The 18411-nt window shown below is 33.4% G+C and overlaps 1 protein-coding gene across 2 annotated transcripts in view; it reads left to right on the plus strand.

Moving 5' to 3' along the window:
* The window catches only part of LOC149566441 (uncharacterized), a 162920-nt gene extending 152368 nt beyond the window's left edge, over window positions 1–10552 (plus strand). For both annotated transcript variants that reach the window (XM_089817401.1, XM_089817405.1), the window contains exon 9: window positions 10314–10552. In XM_089817401.1, the coding sequence (XP_089673527.1) occupies window positions 10314–10394 (81 nt within the window). In that variant the 3' untranslated portion in view covers window positions 10395–10552. The remainder of the gene's footprint in view (window positions 1–10313) is intronic.
* Window positions 10553–18411: the final 7859 nt, after the last annotated feature.

Genomic DNA, 18411 nt, shown 5'->3' on the forward strand with positions numbered 1-18411 from the left:
CATTCACTTAAAATCCCGTATGGTCCATTATGTGCAATCCTCTCTTGGTAGCTAGGGAGGAGCTGACGAAATTGATCATAGCCCCATTGTCGAGCATAACAAGACCCATTGCCCTTGTAGAGTGCCGAAAAGAGCAATAATTTTACCTCCCTCATCAATGTAGCAACATTTTCTGCATGAGCTGACTCATCATCATTTTCCTCACATTTACCATCCTCTATAATAACCACAACCTTAATGTAATGGATCGTCTCCCCACCAAGGCATCTATGACCCTTCTATCATGGATCCTTGCGACTGAAACTAAGATTCCTCCTCCTTAGGTCAGGTTGCCTCATCTAGTTTGATCTTCTTTTGCAATGATTTCTTGCCTTTGTCCTTTTGCATGACAAGTTCCCGAGGGCATGCTTGATTCGTAGAGGTTGATGTGGACATGTCATGAGCCTTCTTTATCACCTCTGTGAGTCTGCTTGCACTTAGGGCCTTGACTTAACCCCTCAAAAGATCCGTCAATCCATCCATGAAAAGTGTTATTATTTGCCCCTCTGAAATGTCAATCACGGAATTTGAAATCCTTTAGAACTTGGCAATATAGCTATCCACAAACCCTCCTTGCCTTTGTTGTACCAACTCCTTGAAGTTGTGATCCGGATCCTTCCTATCAAATATGCCAATTAGTCTCTCCATGAAGTCAACATAGGAAGTGATTTGATCATGCAAAGTGTAACCATCCCATGGTGCCACTACTAGTGCACGATCCCATCAAGGTATAGTGCTACATAATTGATCACTTCAACCTCTTGCACATGATTGAGTTGTAAATAGGTATCCACCTTTTGCACCCAAACTCATATTGTAGATCATCTAGATCCTTTGAAAAAGGAGAGACTTAGCTTGCCAATCTTTTGTCTTAGATCATTATTGTAGTTTTTATTACCCTTGGTGGGTAGATACCTCAATCCTTAAGTCCATAAATTCTTCGAGAGACACGACAGAGTAGAACACTCCATCAAATCAATCTTGGTTGAACTGATCTTGAGTCAACCAATGAGGGAGAATATTTGTTCTATGTTTCGGTCCTTGACAAGGTCAAGAGATGGGCACACTATGGGGAATAGCTATTGATTTCTTTACAGGCTTGGAAGAATAGGTAGAATCTTGTAAAAATTTAAGGCATTCTAGGAGAAATTTAAACCTTGATGGATGATAACAAAATTTTGGCTGAAATCTATAACAGTAAACAAGGAAAAATGAGAATGTAAGAGTTCACAATGGTAGGATAAAGGAGTTGCTAGGCTAGGTGGAGGTCCAACCAGCTAATAGGTTGAGGGGATGTTAGTTCATTGAAGGTCTGGTTCCGTCATTGAGAAAAAATATGTAGCACCCCTGTTCTCATATGCTGATATTTATCATTATTAAGATAATATCTTATACTTTCTATAATAGTCAACTACTTGTCTATAGTCCGTCTTTCAATCTAGATAGGAATGTTTCCTATCCCGTCTCTTTTTTCTTCAGTCCAAATAGGAATGTTTCCTATCCTGTCTCTAGTTTTGTTTTTAATTCCGTCTTCAGTCTACGTTGTTTCTAAATGTTTCTTTTAGAAACAACGTCCTTGTAATTCTTTATAAGGAACACATTTGTTCCTCTATTAATCAATAAATCATCCGGAAATCCGTTAATCTGCCAACTCTTCTTGAATCTTGTAACATGGTATCAGAGCAAGGTTGAATTTTTTTTGAAAATAATAATTTCTTATTGAAATTATCTGAACCTTATTTTCGAAATTATTCATTCTCTAAATTATTCAAGCTCGAATCTGCAAAAACGCGACTTTAGCTTGCTCGCATCTGTTATGTTTTGCTCGTTTTTTACTGGAAATCACGAGCCATGTTTTGCAGTCTTTTTTTCCTAAATCTGCAACAAAAAACGTGTCTGTAACACCATTTTTTGGTTCGAAATCCTCATCTCTACTACTCTATCAGTCCATCAGTCCCTATTCTGAAAAGAAAAGTCTGATTTTTCACAGAAAATTGACATTTTTCTGCAAATCCGACCTTCAAATCCGCCGACTAGGGTTTTGCTCGAAACCCTAATTTTTGGGGTCGAAAAAATATTTTGTTTGCAGATTCTTGGTGGGTTTTTCGAGAGCTCAACTAGGTTGTCGTCCATTTTTTCTAGGTGCCTCGATTTTCGAGCCAGCTGATCCAGAAAACGACAGCAGATTCCTTTTGAGTTTTTCGAGCTCTCTTCTAGGTCATTCTCTAATTCTTCTGGGTCTTTCGTATTTTTTGCCTCGAAGAATGTGCCTTCACAGATTTTCACAATTTTTCATTGAAAAATGTGCCATGGCATCTCTAACAAATATTCTGCTCAAGCATAATTCCAAATTCAATGGTCGCAATTATGGAACCTGGAAGCAACGCATCATCGCGATCTTCGAATATCGAAACGCCGATCAACTTGTTCTGGGTGTTAGGCAGCGTCCGACTTCTCCGGGTCCTGATCAAGGCGAAGCTGCATTTTTCGCCTTCTGAATTTGTTTTTGTTTTTTTGGGTTTGTTGATTTTCTCCTCAAAAATCATTTCAAGTTGTCTGTAATACGCAAGGTTGCGTGAGACTCTGGGTTTGTTGATTTTCTCCTCAAAAATCATTTCAAGTTGTCTGTAATACGCAAGGTTGCGTGAGATTCTGGGTTTTACCGTTTTTTCCACAAAAACGAAGTTTTGTAATTGCAACTTATTTTGAGTCATAGCACTCTTCTGGCAAAGCTTCTTGGTTTCAGCATTCTGTAGATCCAGGGAGGGTCTCACTTATCACAGAATGTTCCGACATCCGTACGTTGACCATTAAGGGAGGGTATTAAGATAATATCTTATACTTTCTATAATAGTCAACTACTTGTCTATAGTCTGTCTTTCAGTCTAGATAGGAATGTTTCCTATCCCGTCTCTTTTTTCTTCAGTCCAAATAGGAATGTTTCCTATCCTGTCTCTAGTTTTGTTTTTAATTCCATCTTCAGTCTACGTTGTTTCTAAAAAGAAACAACGTCCTTGTAATTCTTTATAAGGAACACATTTGTTCCTCTGTTAATCAATAAATCATCCGGAAATCCGTTAATCTGCCAACTCTTCTTGAATCTTGTAACAATCATCAGGTGATGGACATTAAAAGTGAAACTAAAACATTGCAGGGAAAGAAGAGAGTTAGTGATAATGATAGTGAGGACAGAGGTAGAATCCCCTCACGAGTCTCTTGTAGGAGTTGCATAGCCCGAAGAATCCTTGCAACTCGATGAGTGTCCTCGAGGGTGGCCAATTGAGAATTGCTTGTATCTTCTCCTAATGCATTTCTCCACACATACTTATGATGTGGCCCAAATAAAGAATCTTTTTCATGTCAAAGTCACACTTGTACTTCTTCACAAATAACGACTTTGACTCCATGATGCCCAAAACTTCATTTAAGTGCCTAAAATGTTCTTCCTACATCTTGTTGTATATGAGTATGTAATCAAAGAACACTAATAGAGACTTCTACAATTGGTTTTTGAAGATGTGGTTCATGCAAGATTGGAAAGTAGTAGGCACATAGGTCATTCCAAAAGGCATGACCAAAAACTCATAGTGACTATATTGGCATCAGAAAGCTATCTGGTGAACATCATTCTCCCTCACTTGAATCTGGTTGTATCTAAAATGGAGACCAATCTAAGAATTAGTTTGCCCAATGAACCGTATCGAACAATTCATCTATCCATTGGATGGACTATTGGTTCTTGATTGTCCTCTTATTTAGGGTCTAATAGTCGATGCACATCTTGAGAGTTTCATTCTTCTTCACAAATACCACAAAAGATTAAAAAGGGCTTGAGCGAGGCCTAATGTATCCCATGTCAAGAAGGTCTTGAATTGCCTTCTTTGTCTTGTCCTTGAACATTTGGGGATGTTAGTAATGAGTTGAGCTGACGTGTTTGGATCTCTCCGACTCTTTTGTGTGCTCAAAGCCTTTGTTTGGCGCTACCTTTGGGGAAAGGTCATTGTGACTAGAATATGCCTTCCCAACAATGATTGTAGCTTATCATCATGGTAATATATATGTTGGGAAATCAAGGTTTAGAAGAAACCAAACATTATGCTCTCCATACTGCATCATTATGCCTTAAAATCACATCCATGGGCTTGGTTGTAGCCACTCTAGGATCTCCATTGATGATTGCTTGCAACCACCTTCCTATCCACTTTGATTAAGAACTCCAAAGGATTGAAACTCTTGGTGTAATTGACAGTCCTTTCCATCCATTGAATGCCCGAGATGACATGGTTTATCAAAAAGAGGTCATCTGTGACTTTGTAGTTCCCCATGGTAATGCTTATCTGTGATGCCAAATGTGTGCAAGTCAAGAGTTAGACTCCTTCCACATTCACTTAAAATCCCGTATGGTCCATTATGTACAATTCTCTCTTGGTAGCTAGGAAGAAGTTGACGAAATTGATCATAGCCCCATTGTCAAGCATAACGAGATCCATTATCCTTGTAGAGTGCTACACACTCAAAATACACTGCATCGTAGAGTGCCAAAAATAGCAATAATGGTACCTCCCTCATAATTGTAGCAACATTTTGCGCATGAGGTGGCTCATCATCATGCTCCTCACATTTATCATCCTCTATATTAGCCACAACCTTAATGTAATGAATCTTCTCCCTGCCAAGGCATCTATGACCCTTCTATCATGGATCCTTGCAATTGAAACTGAGATTCCTCCTCCTTAGGTCAGCTCACCTCGTCCAGTTTGACCTCCTTTTGTAATTACTTCTTGCCTATGTCCTTTTGCACAACAAGTTCTCTAGGGCATGCTTGATTCATGGAGATTGACGTGGACATTCCACGAGCCTTCTTTATCACCTTTGTGAGTGTGTTTGCACTTAGGGCCTTTACTCAACCCCTCAAAACATCCGTCAATCCATTCATGAAAAGTGTTATTATTTGCCCCTTTGAAATGTCAATCACTAAATTTGAAAGACTTTGGAACTTGGCAATATAGCTATCCACGGACCCTCCTTGCCTTAGTTTGTACCAACTCCTTCAAGTTGAGATCTCGATCCTTCCTATCGAATATGTCAATTAGTCTCTCCATGAGGTCAACAGGAAGTGATTTGATGATGCAAAGTGTAACCATCCCATTGTGCCACTACTAGTGAGCGATCCCATCAAGGTATAGTGCTACATAATTGATCACTTCAACTTGATGCATAGGATTGAGTTGTAAATATGTATCCACCTTTTGCACCCAAACTCATGTTGTTGATTATCCAAATCCGTTGAAAAAGGAGAGACTTAGCTTGCCAATCTTTTGTCTTAGATCATTATTGTAGTCTTTATTACCCTTGGTGGGTAGATATCTCAATCCTCAAGTCCATCAATTCTTCGGGAGACATGTCTGACTAGAACCCTCCATCAAGTCAATCTTGGGTGAACTGATCTTGCAACTCAATTAATGAGGGAGAGTGTTTGTCCTATTAGTTGGTCCTCGACAGGAAGGTCATTTCTTGGCACAATACGGGGAATAGCTATTGATTTCTTTACAATCTTGGAAGAACAGGTAGAATCTTGTAAAAACTTGAAGAAGGCATTCTAGGAGAAATTTAAACCTTGATAGATGATAGCAAAATTTTGGCTGAAATCTGTAACACTAAACAAGGAAAAATGAGAATGTAAGAGTTCACAATGGTAGGATCAAGGAGTTGCTAGGCCAGATGGAGGTCCAACTAGCTAATAGATTGAGGGAACATTAGTTCATTAAAGGTAAGGTCTGATTTCATCATTGCGAAAAAATATGTAGTACCCTTGTTCTCATATGTTGATGCTTATCATCAAGCGATGGACATCAAAAGTGAAACTAAGACATTGCAAGGAAAGAAGAGGGATAATGATAATGATAGTAAGGATAGTGGTAGTGATGGTGAATAAAAAACGTGCAAGTCCTTCAACAAATTATGTTGTTCATGATAAAGGGATTTAATAGGAGAAAGAAAGTTCCAAGGAAAACAAAGACACATGGCGCAATGAGGCAAAAGGTCACACGAAAACCATTTTTTGAATAGGCTACTTTGCAACATTTGTCAAGTACTAAGACATTCCTTCAAGGAATGCCCTTACAAGTTGAAAATAAAAAGCATACAAATGGTCTTTGCACAGGGGCAACAAACAATCAAACTATCCACACCATTAAAACCACCTACCAATTCCAATGCATCGCCTGACAAAGACTATAAAAACAAGTAAGGCAATAAGAATAACACTAGTGGCATATGAAGCGAAATCCAGTATGATGCAAAACGTAGACCAATGATCTAGTATCAAAAGTGCAACGAGTGGCGTCATTATTGCCCTTGACTACAATTCCCAGTTCTATTTAACTTGCAAAAGGCCAACATTCAATGTCGTCTCTCACAAAGTAGATTTTGACTTTTATATCTAAGACCAAGCAATTCCAGTTGGACCAATGGGAGAACGAAGAATCTTAGAATTTGGGGATTTTTGGTTCCTCTACAAATATTGGAGCTCAAACCACATACGCTCTTGTAAATTTACATTCTGCTCATTTCTTTCTGTGCCGCTAATCGATGCTCAAATTGCCTATTCTTGATTTGTAACCAGAAAATTTAGCGTCTATGATTTTTCAGAGTGTCTCTAGCGACTTTGTGGGGAAGCCATCTTAGTCTGTAGAGTACTTGGGCTCTGTTGAGATTCGATTCTTTGACGTAGATCTTGGCGAGTGTGGGCTCGGTGTTACCAAAGATGTCGAGGCAGGTACGCTGTTTGCCACTACCAAGCCAATTGTCATAGCCAGAGCTGTTCCGCCTAAGGCTTATGCTTTGAATGCTCGTCTCGCTATCATGCCAATGCGAGGATTAGACTGATTGGAAAATAAATAATTTGTTTCGTCTTTTTCCAAACCGATGAAAAAACCCCATGTTAGACCTTGATGGGTATCCTAACACTTTAAAAGCATATTGGCTAATTATTAATTAAGGCTGGTCAATCTCTATTTAATTGGAAGAATACTTATACATTTATCTCAATCCAAATATGAAATTAACACTAACCAATCAAATCTAAGAATTTAAAAAATTATATGAGATTTCAAATGTTTATATCTTTTTCTAATTTTTCATTATTTTATAAATCACATTTTTCGTCCATACTATTTTTAGTGGGGGAGAAAATTAATTTTCTTCAACAAAAAATATAAATATTTTCTAACAACTTCATCTTGCATTAATGAATATATTAGTTATAACTTTATCTTTTCCACATTTGTGACAAGTTGATAACATTTTTTTTTTTTTCAATCATTTAATCTTCCACCTCACACAACATGTCTAATCAATATTAATTATCACAATCTATTAAATATTTTTAATTTTTAATTTTAATTATTATTAGTTTTACATTGATGTTTATTTTTTACTATTTGATATAACTTGTTCCTAAAACTTCATATAATACATAAGTTCAAATTATACTTGTGTGTGTGTGTTTTTAAAATAATTTCAATATGTTATATCTTTGTATTTGAATTTCTATTTTTTTTTTAAATTTGCTTTTTAAATAAAAGTAGTTAAATTATTATTATTATTTTATTTGAATTTCTATTTTTTTAAACTTTTCTTTTTTAATAAAAGTATTTAAATTATTACTATTATTTTACTTTTATAAAAATAAATTAAATAATATTATTTTTTAATTATATTTTATAATAGTGTTTGTAATATGTATAATTGATAAGTGTTACAATTTTTAAATTATATTATTTATTATTATTAATATTTTTTATTTAAACAATTTATCATTTAGTTTAAATACATTTAAAACTTAAATATATATTTTAATATTAAATTAATAATTATATTTTATATCAAAAAATATACTAAAGAAATAACCACAAAATAGAAATAATTCAATTCTAAAAGATATATAAATTATTATTAGGTTTTTCTAAACTATATATTAAAATTAAATAGTTATATTTTATTTCTTATTTATTACATCTATTTATTATTTACAAATGTACATATTAAATTATATAGATATTATTTCATAATTAAAAATTACTTAATTTTATGAAAATTTTGGAAATACAAAACATTAAATAGTAAACCTTCTCTAATTGTGTAAAATTAAACAATTAATTTTACTTATAAAATATTTTTATATTTCAATACATTTCATTTTTTCTTATAGAAATGTGAGTTTTAATAAAAAAATTAAATTCTTAGTTTAATTAATTAAAATATAATATATTTTAATTTTTTACTATAACCATGATTTTATTTTGCCTATTTATTTTATTAAGAAAAATAATTATATTTAATTCTCTCTCTCTCACACACACACAACAACTTATGTTGGTATCACTCTATCTTACTATTTTATCTCTCTTTCTCTTCCTCCCCTATATATTATCTATCCTTTTTTCCTTTGCATATATGTTTATGTCGTTATTGTTGTATACTGCCATTTATCTCTATCTATATCTCTATCCTAGTTTTTGTCTAGTGCTAATGATTAAAAATAGTGCGAGTTCTATTTGATAATGAAGATGAGAATAATGCATAGTTGGGGGAGTTATTCCAACTACTTATGGTTCTCTAGTAGCATGCATGGTATACTTAAACATATAATGTGATACTCCAAATGCTTCATCACTTCTTCAAGTTCTATAATTCAAATATCGGTATGGATATCTTTCCTTATTGCACATAATTTAAGTTGTCAATGTAGAAGGTGTAAATTTGTCTAAAGCATATGTATTGATCATAGTATGATATTAAGTACTTAGTGCCATATTGGGGACTTTGGCCTTTTATTCTTGGACTTAATGCCCAAAGATATAATAATATAGCACGAGAACTTAACAACAAAATATGAGCCATCCTATCAAATCACAAGAGCATTTTTAGGACGAGAATTTAATAACAAAATATGAGCAATCCTATCAGATCACAAGTGCATTTCTAGGCAAAAATTAATGCATTCATAATGTTAATTTAGATTATCACTCATCTACACCTCTATAGCCATTATGCATTAGGCAGGAACTATGATGCATTGTGTCTCTTGTTCTTTATGTATATTGATTAAATCAACAAATAACATTCTTCATACATTAATATTTTCTTATTAGTGCAATGTTAAAAGTACTATGATTTTTATGGTATTGTAAATTATACATAAATATAAATATTGTTACATACGAAAATATTGATCAAAAATATTATTAATACTGATTTGACTATTATTAATATTTGATTAATTTGATAATTAATATTGATTAGTTGATATTTGATTAATTAATATCTATCAAGGGGTGGATTGTCCACTAAGTAAAGATTCAATAATATTGAACTGATTTAGATGTTTTTGGATTCTACATAAATTAGGGTTTATGACAAATTGCCTCTCACAATTTTGCTTGTCCTCAAACAAATATATATTTTATGATTTCATAGTCAACTTGGGCAACTTAAGAATTTTTTTCTCTCATCTATTACTGAATTGATCTTATAGTCTATCCTATAATGGTTTTAATTGATTTTTGCAAAAGACCTTAAATTTAGATCTCACTACCAGATCATGACAAACAAGATAATTGACCTTCTAACCACCACATTCCTCAACTGCAAAGGAGGGTCAAATCTTTGATTTTTACTTCTTCTATGGCTCTTAGATGCCTTTCATTAGCAAGTCCACAAAGTTCAAAGCTCTATACTAAAAAGAAAGAATAACAATTATATCTCTTCATTGGTTGTAAAGTAATGGTTTATGAACTAGGCTATCCAATGCTAATATACATGTACTCTATACTGTCATTAAATACTTTCTATTTTGTGCCCTCTAAACATTTTAATTTTTGTTGGAGTAGAAATATAGAACTGATAATAGTATTTTAATAGTATTTTAAACATATTTTCCCCACTACCTTTGTCTTCACATAGAATTTGGATGATGTAAAATCTAATGCCTTGGAGGAATACTTTTGTCTAGTATAAAGGGTTTGTAAGTCTATTCTTCCCAACATCTTGTCTTGAATGCAAAAGGGCTCAAGATAGCATCAATATCCTCTGGCTAGTATACATTTGCTCTTATGGAAGAAATATCTGCAGGCTAATTTTTTGAGGGTTTTTTTCCATTCAAGTGCACTGGTTTGTTGATGACTAAATGTTTCTCCAAGTTCTTTTTTCATGACTTGGGCTTTTAATTTTTGTACTAATAATTTTGAGAACCTAATTTTTTTGTGTCACAGGTTTTGAGGACTTTACTTCCTCGAATAAAGGCTTGTGGATACTCTGTGGTCACTTTATCTGAATTAGATACATTGTGTTAGCTACCAAATTACCCTACTTATGGATTGACTAACTTGCTTATCAACAAAATCATTTTGAATTTTTTTATTTAAATTGCTTAGATGTTCAAGTTAAAATGCAAATTCTAATGCTATTGAAGTTTCCATTTATTTTATTTGATCTTACAACAAGTTAAAAATTTCTTGTGTTCTTTCCTATATAGCTTTATTTATGATTTTTTTTAAATGTAGATATCTAAAATCCAGACATATTTTAATCATTATCTAACTTTATTTTAACATTAATTAACTTCAAGCATTCATATATATAGTAATAATTAAATAAACTTCAAGCATACATCTTGTTCTTCTAACATTACTTAAGCAAATTATTCTCATTTATTGAATTAATTCAACTCATGTAACGTTTTCATCTTGTATTCCCATTGTCATTGGATAAATGATATTTATCTATTCAAGTCAGTCAGTTCCCTATCACTTTAAAATACGCATGTCAACCATTATTTATTTATTTTCTCTAAAATTCATTTCATCATTCAATGGATAAACAAATCTATTTTGTAAGGTCAAATTGTATGAAGGTGGTTGAACCCAACTTGTAGGACGATTATGTATTGTCTAGTACTATGTTTTCTCATTGTTTGCAATTATAGTATCATGAACAATTATATGCTTAGTGTGATCAATATTGTCTTGTAAACCCTTGTGCTTGGTGGGATCTATAATATTTAATTTTTGACTATCTATGTGGCCAAGGGAGGCAAGTGTCTCGTCTTGGGAAGTTCAAGTGTTAGGAGTTTGGATGTGATCATCTTTGATTTCAAGGTCATGGATGTGATAAAAGGCGAAGGAGGGGATCACTAGATGAAGATTCTTGGTCAAAGATCAGATTTTGGAAATCGTGATCATAGAGCTGGTTTTGATCAAAGATTGGTCAATGATCAAATTTTAGAAGTCATGATCATAGATTTGGTCTTGATCAAAGATCAAATTGTCATGCAATTCATAATAATCTATTGGATATTTGATGAAATAATGATTAACATTCAAATATCAGGAAGGGATATAGGTACATTCTTAGTAAATTCATCTTAATTATGGCTGAGCTTCATTTTTCATGTTTTAGATTCAGCTCTTGACCTTGCAAAATATGACTACACTTTTCCTTGCTTTGATATTCCCTATATCAATTTGCCCTTTGATATATGCCAATAACATTATGTTTAATATTATTTATGTTGGGCTAGTCACATATTTTTTGGATCATGTGACACTTATGAATTTTGAACCTTTTGTGTATCATCAACCTCATGAAGTGTTTATGTTTAACTTCCCATATTGATAGTGAATGGACAAAACCTTTAGTAAATGGATGCAATCAAACAATTTTCTACGAATGAGTGAATTTTATATTTGGTTAGTTGGAGATGAAAGAATCTTTTTGGGGTGGTGTCTTCCTTTTTCAAAGGTGGGATAGAGTTGGTTCATGTGGATTAGCCCATAATTCTACTTGTCAAAGAGTTTGCTACAAAATATCAAAAAGGCTTAGTCTATAAAATGTCTTATAGATTTGATTTACTTTATATTATTTTTATTAGAATTATGTTGTCTTTGTTGCTGCCCATAAATGACCACTGCTCTTCATGATGTTGTTTCTGCATCGACAAAATGTCTTATAATTTTGATTTACTTTATATTATTTTTATTAGATTTATGTTGTCTTTTTGCTGCCCATAAATGGCCACTACTCTTCGTGATGTTGTTTCTGTTTTGAAAATGGAATCATATTCTAATGAATTTCACATGCTTCTAATTTTTATTATTGTAATTACTTCAACAAATAATCACTTTTCAATATTGTTGACCAGAATCTTATTCTTTATTTAATCGTTGTTTATCTTCATTCAAAAAATCACTGCCAATCATCAACATGCCTTTAGTATACAATCCTTGCCTTACTAATGTGTCTCCAAAATGAGTGCTTCATGCAATATTTTAATGCTACTCATTTAAGATTGTAATATTGTATTGCTTCCTATTTACTTCCATGCAATGTCCCTCATGATTTCGAGTGTAGTAGTTCAACCTCCCAACGTGCCTTGCTTGATCGAATGATTTTGTGCCTCTCAATCTACCATGCTCATGTTGCTCCAGATCAATCGCCTTTTTGAGAGTGAAACCCATTTTCATTATAAAGTGGACAATTAAGTAGATGTACCCTTTGGTTGAAGAGATGTCTCTTAATAAAGCAACTCTCTTCATAATTCATACTAGTCTCTTGTACCTTTTTATTATTACTAATTATATCTCAAAATGGCATCTCATCTTCTTTTGATAGTCAAACATTTGCATCCTCAGTATCACATTATTGCAATATTAATCTATATCACTATTAGTGTTTAACTAATAATCTCTTAATAATTTATGTTGTCACCAACCATAATGTTTTTTCTTATTTGAGTGGTTGGATATTATTACTTGAGAGGTAATTTATAATATTACTCATTGTTTGGAAGAGAAACCATCATTGATTTAAAAGTTGGAATATTTTATTATTTTATTGCCTAAGATATTATATCATTGGATGTGAACTTGAAGTTTGTGTTGGGCTCAAAAAATAATAAAGAATATTAAATGATATTGGGCACTTTACTTTTGACAAGAAAATAATACTTGACAAGGAATCTACTTGTCAACCCCCACCTCGCACACACATTTCATCTCTTAATTTTTTTCATTATTATATGTATTATTATTATTATTATTATTTATTTTATTTATTAATTATTATATAATATTAGTATTTATTAATTAAATACTAATACTAAACACAAGTCAAATACAGAAGTTAGTCAAATAAAGTCATAATGTTGTTTTTGCATATTAACAAGAAAAAAATATTTTCTAATAAAATAATAAGAAAAGATACATGGTTGATTAATTTGTTGAACATAAAACATACATCTACAACAAGGAAGAGTGTTGATCACATTGCGGAGTGTACTTACATTTTCTCAACATGAGATATTGAATAAATAATAAATAACAATTACAACTAGCTTGTCAAATAAATCAACTTTCACTTATAGGCTTCAACCAATTTGTTGAAGAGCAACAAAAACCAGAACTTGGAAGACTAATCATAAGTTTGCAAATATCAATACAAAAGACCAATGGCGGATAGAAAGAAATTATAATCCTCTAAACATGAGAGCCTTACTCACATGAGTTTTGAACAACTATTCCACACAAAATATTAAGGGCGTCAATATTGTAGGAGTACATTTCCACTCTACCACAAAGTAGTTATGCTTACTTAGAATCTTTCCTAACATGAAAGATACCTAGCTCAGCTAGAGGAAATTTAATCAAGTAAAATTGACCGAAGTAATGAAATTGTGCAATTAACATACATACTTCCAGTGTTATAAATGACATAATGTTCAAGCATGATTATAGACCATAGGATTAATATCCTTGTTCTAGCAATATAAAATATCTCAAGTCTCTTGTTTCCATCTTGTTTAGAACAGACATAGATAATCATGGAAAATAACAAACTTTTAATCCTAGAATTGAAAATTGTCAAAGAAATTCACAAAACGTGATAAATAACTAATTCCCTGATTATCAAGTTATAAGATAAGATAAGATAATTTTATTAATGTCCAACAAAAGAAGATAACAAAATATTTCATGGAATTGTGCTACACAATATGTCCACATTCAATTCTCAAATATATAATATTATTGCACCCACACAGAGACATACAACATAAATCCTCTTTTGACTTAAAACATATGAAAAACATAGTGGTCATAAGTGATTTAAACAATTTGAAAGATGCTCAAGCATTCTATGTCATAACAATATCAACCTTCATTTTAACTTAATACTAAAATATCTCTAGCCTCAGTTCCTTCTCTTATAGAAATATCAGAGATAGCTTAAGAAAGGTATCCACACACTTAGTTATAGAACATAGAAATATCAAAATTTCCTAAGCGTTATGAATGCCCATGTCCTTCAAATACATGTATAAGAGCCAAGGAATAAAACATATAAGTAATAGGAACCCACGATACAATAAAAATAGAAGAGAAAATAAAAACTAACTCTAGTCAATTATCTACGTTTCAACTTTGTCTCATTCTAATGCCCTTAACCACAATATGCATCTCTTACATTCAAATTATACCTATATTTATATTTAGAAAACAACTCTAAGCCAAATCTTATAATGTAAAGAATGGACTAATACTTCTTTTTATAAATCACGTTAGCCTCATGGTCAAGGAGTTCAAATATACTATTAATATCATTTCTAGATGATGTATATTTTTCTTTTTGAAATTACATTCTTCAATGTATTACACAATCAATTTGGGAGAGTAGCTTATAATCTCAAGATGGTCTCTAACATACCCATTGCACTTGATCTCATTCCTAAAATTACTTATCTCACTTTGAAAGTAAAAACATAGATGGTCAATATTTAATTCCAAAAAAAAACAAATGTAAAACAAAAGATTTCCACATTTAATTAAAGATAATGTTGGTGTTTTGAAACGTTACAAGTTTCAAATTTACCCCGATGAGAACAAGATACATCTAGGGGCAACTAACTTCCATCTTCAACATACCATTTCAGACATCAAACCAACTATAAGGCTAGACCCTTCTTCTACTTCAGGCTCTGCAAAACCTAGGTGGGTGGACCTTAGATTCAATTAATATGGTACCAGTGTTAAAACATATTCCTGAATCTAACAAAGCAGATAAAACCTTTATCTCTCCTAATACTTATGCAATAACAAAGATATGCAGTAGCAAATTGCAACTCTATGAAATTCACAAGTTGAGTGAGGGTAACACTTTCTAGCTCTTCAACATGAAAGGGAAAAACATTTGATTAATGATGTTCAATTCATCAAAACCCCAAATATGCAGCAGTAAGAACAAATGATCCTATAGCTTATCAGTGCCTTATCTATTGGGCAATTCCATGAATCAAACACATACATATGGATACCTGAGACATACTCATATATTCAAATATCAGATCTATCCATTGACCTTATAAATAGACATCTATGTTCATAAAGATCTCATTACTTACTGAATATCCTCTTGATGAAACCTACAACCCTATTAAGGTAAATAAGCATTTACTTGGCTCTTTGTTCCAATAACAAACTTATCTAGACATACAACCTTAAGGGATTGTAAATGAGTTTAAGCTCTTTGTTCTCAAACAAAAAACATTCCAGACAACAGAGGAGGGAGACAATAATCAGAATGAAACTAAAGAAATTTTTGCTCAATTGTATTCATTTCCTTGAAATTATACATTCATATGCATGAAATTAAAACATAGAAATGCCTAACAGGTCAAAACTAGCTGTATTATCTTCATTATTGTTGCTCATACAAGAGAAATTGTTGAAGAAAATGTGGTGTCACAGTGATGAAAACCCATCAAAACTAGAACCCTGGTTTCACAAATTTGAGAAAACTCAAGATTGGAACACATGTGGTATCACAATAGTGAGTAGTTTTTTCTCCAAAACTAGAACCAACCCTTACAATGGATGAGAAAGAAGAAGATATAGACAAGGAGTGAATTCTTAGATCTGATTTGAGGACAACATGTGTCCACTTGAAATTTCATCCTTTGTTGTTGCAAAACCTCTTTCCTCTTTCGACCCATTTGATCTGATTTAGTTTTCATCACTTTCCTGTAACAAACATGGAAATATCTTTGCTGAATGATGAAAACCATTGAATCATGACTCCAACTTCAATTCTCGAAATTCATCACATTTGAAAACATAATATTCTCAAAAGTAAAAATTGGAGCCAAATTATACAAGAATGGCATAATATCCTCAAAACTATCCCAATAGACCTCTTACCATGTGTTTTAAATTTTAGCCCATTTCATTGAGAAGGCCCAAATTTTACATTTCTACTTATAACTTGAACTAGTGACTTTTTGTGTGAAAACAAACTCCATAATCAGAAAGTTCGTCTTCTCCTGGTTTCGAGGATTTATAATATGTCTGTTCTCTTATCAAGAACTACTAGAATGTCATTTTGAAAAATCTACCCCCTCTGCTACAAGGTATCTGGTTTGCAACTTATTTTTTCAAAAATTTAAAATACCCTAAAGTTTCAACTATAGGATATATCAATTTAGAATTTAAAACATGTACGTGCATCTTTCTTGAAAAATGATTTAAATTTTTTTTTTTTTTATCATTTTCAATTTTTTCCTTATCCTCGTCAAGTTACCACGTGGCAACATCTGATTGGCTACTCGATTGCCACATCACCACCATGCAACACACTGACTGGACCGCCACATGGCATGCAACTTGGGCCCACTACCACGTGGCGCCTAGGCGCTTCGCCGCTTTACTTATCTTTCAAGCAACTTCGCGAACTGAGGAAGCGCCTACTATAGGATATGCTACATGCCACAATCTTGTGCCTCCGGTTCTGAGTAGCCACGTCATCACACATCATAGCTTTCGTTCAAAATTATACTTGCGGTTGGATCCAACTGTCATCCACGTCTGACTAGCCTGATGGGTCCCTCCTCATGCATTGTGTGCCTTACAAAACACTGATATCTTAAAGACAACAATCATATGGTATGGAATATCATTTAAAAGACTCTAAAAACTCCCAACACAACAAATATGGGATGAAGGACTTCAATAGAAATCCATGCTCTGCCTCTTGGCACACTTTCGCATCCATCTTTGACTTCAAAACTACAGCTTCTTCCCTGCAACATCATGGAGCTTCTTGCAGATGTAAATATTCTCTTTGGACATGGACATCTTACTCCCCTTTATGCCCTCCAATGTCATGGAGACCCTGCACGTGTTGTCTCTCTAGCTCATTCTATGATGTGTGGCTCTATGCCTGCTAACTTTGATGCCCTTGCTACGTGGGGTTCTTTATGTCTTCTCCACACTATGGATCCTCCTTTTAACATTGTGTGGGCTTCTATTTTATGGCGGCTTCCCTATTTCACATGCTGCCCTACCATTTCACACAGATTTCCTCTGCCTCCATCCACAGTGGTCTAGTCCCTTTACTATAGCTTCTTTCAGCTTCAAAATGGTGTTTCCCTTGCCGAACGATGGTTCAAACATGTAATGGTTGCCAACTGGAAAGTAGTTGTTTTCTAACTTGAAGTTTTTTGAAACAAGGGAATGATAACTTGTGCAATTGGTCAAACACTTGGCAATCCCGCTATCCATAAAACTCTTTGAATCCATTCTTCATGCATGGAATGGAGGAAGATTTGAATTCATAACCTCCACCCATTCTTCCATCAATACATCCTGCTCAAGCAATTTAGCAATGCGGGTATGTGTATTAGCCAAGTGAGGCCATGTCATTGTATTTTTCATTTGCAGAAACTGTCAAAGTCCAGTTCTAATTTTAGAGTGCACATTCCCTGTGTCTTCAACCTTTGACTAGCTGCTTCTCCTTAATGTTGCCCTTTACCCCTCGCATATATCTCTGTTGTGTCTTCTTTTCCTTCTTCTGCTTTTGACAATAAGACAAATGAAGAGAATAGGTTTAAAAATGCAATCCTCGAAAGTTTTTTACCAATCTCTTGGCTGTCAAGTCACATAAGGGTCAGAGTTATTAGCAAAGATCTTCAAGGAGGAAAGCTCTACATAGAAAAGGGGAAAGTCATTGATGTAGTGGATCCAATTGCATGTGATCTATTGATGGATGAGAACACAGAAATGGCATCAATTTGAAGTTGCCTCTAGGATATCATGGGTTTAGATTACTTGAAATACATTGATTCAATGGGAAAAGGCATATAAGCATCTGTGGCCTCCTCTTTCACTATACCACACTTCAACTTCAGAATTACTTTGTCTTGTAAAGAAAACCCAACACTCAGTTCTCTAATGGAAACCAACCCCATTCACGGGTTTTGCATAAAATGATGCCCCACACAATGGCTCATTGAATCTTGAGGAATCAAGCACTCCTATATATATA

This window comes from Cupressus sempervirens, chromosome 3, assembly GCF_028749045.1.
Source record: "Cupressus sempervirens isolate cs-2001-9-10 chromosome 3, ASM2874904v1, whole genome shotgun sequence".
Lineage (NCBI taxonomy): Eukaryota > Viridiplantae > Streptophyta > Pinopsida > Cupressales > Cupressaceae > Cupressus > Cupressus sempervirens.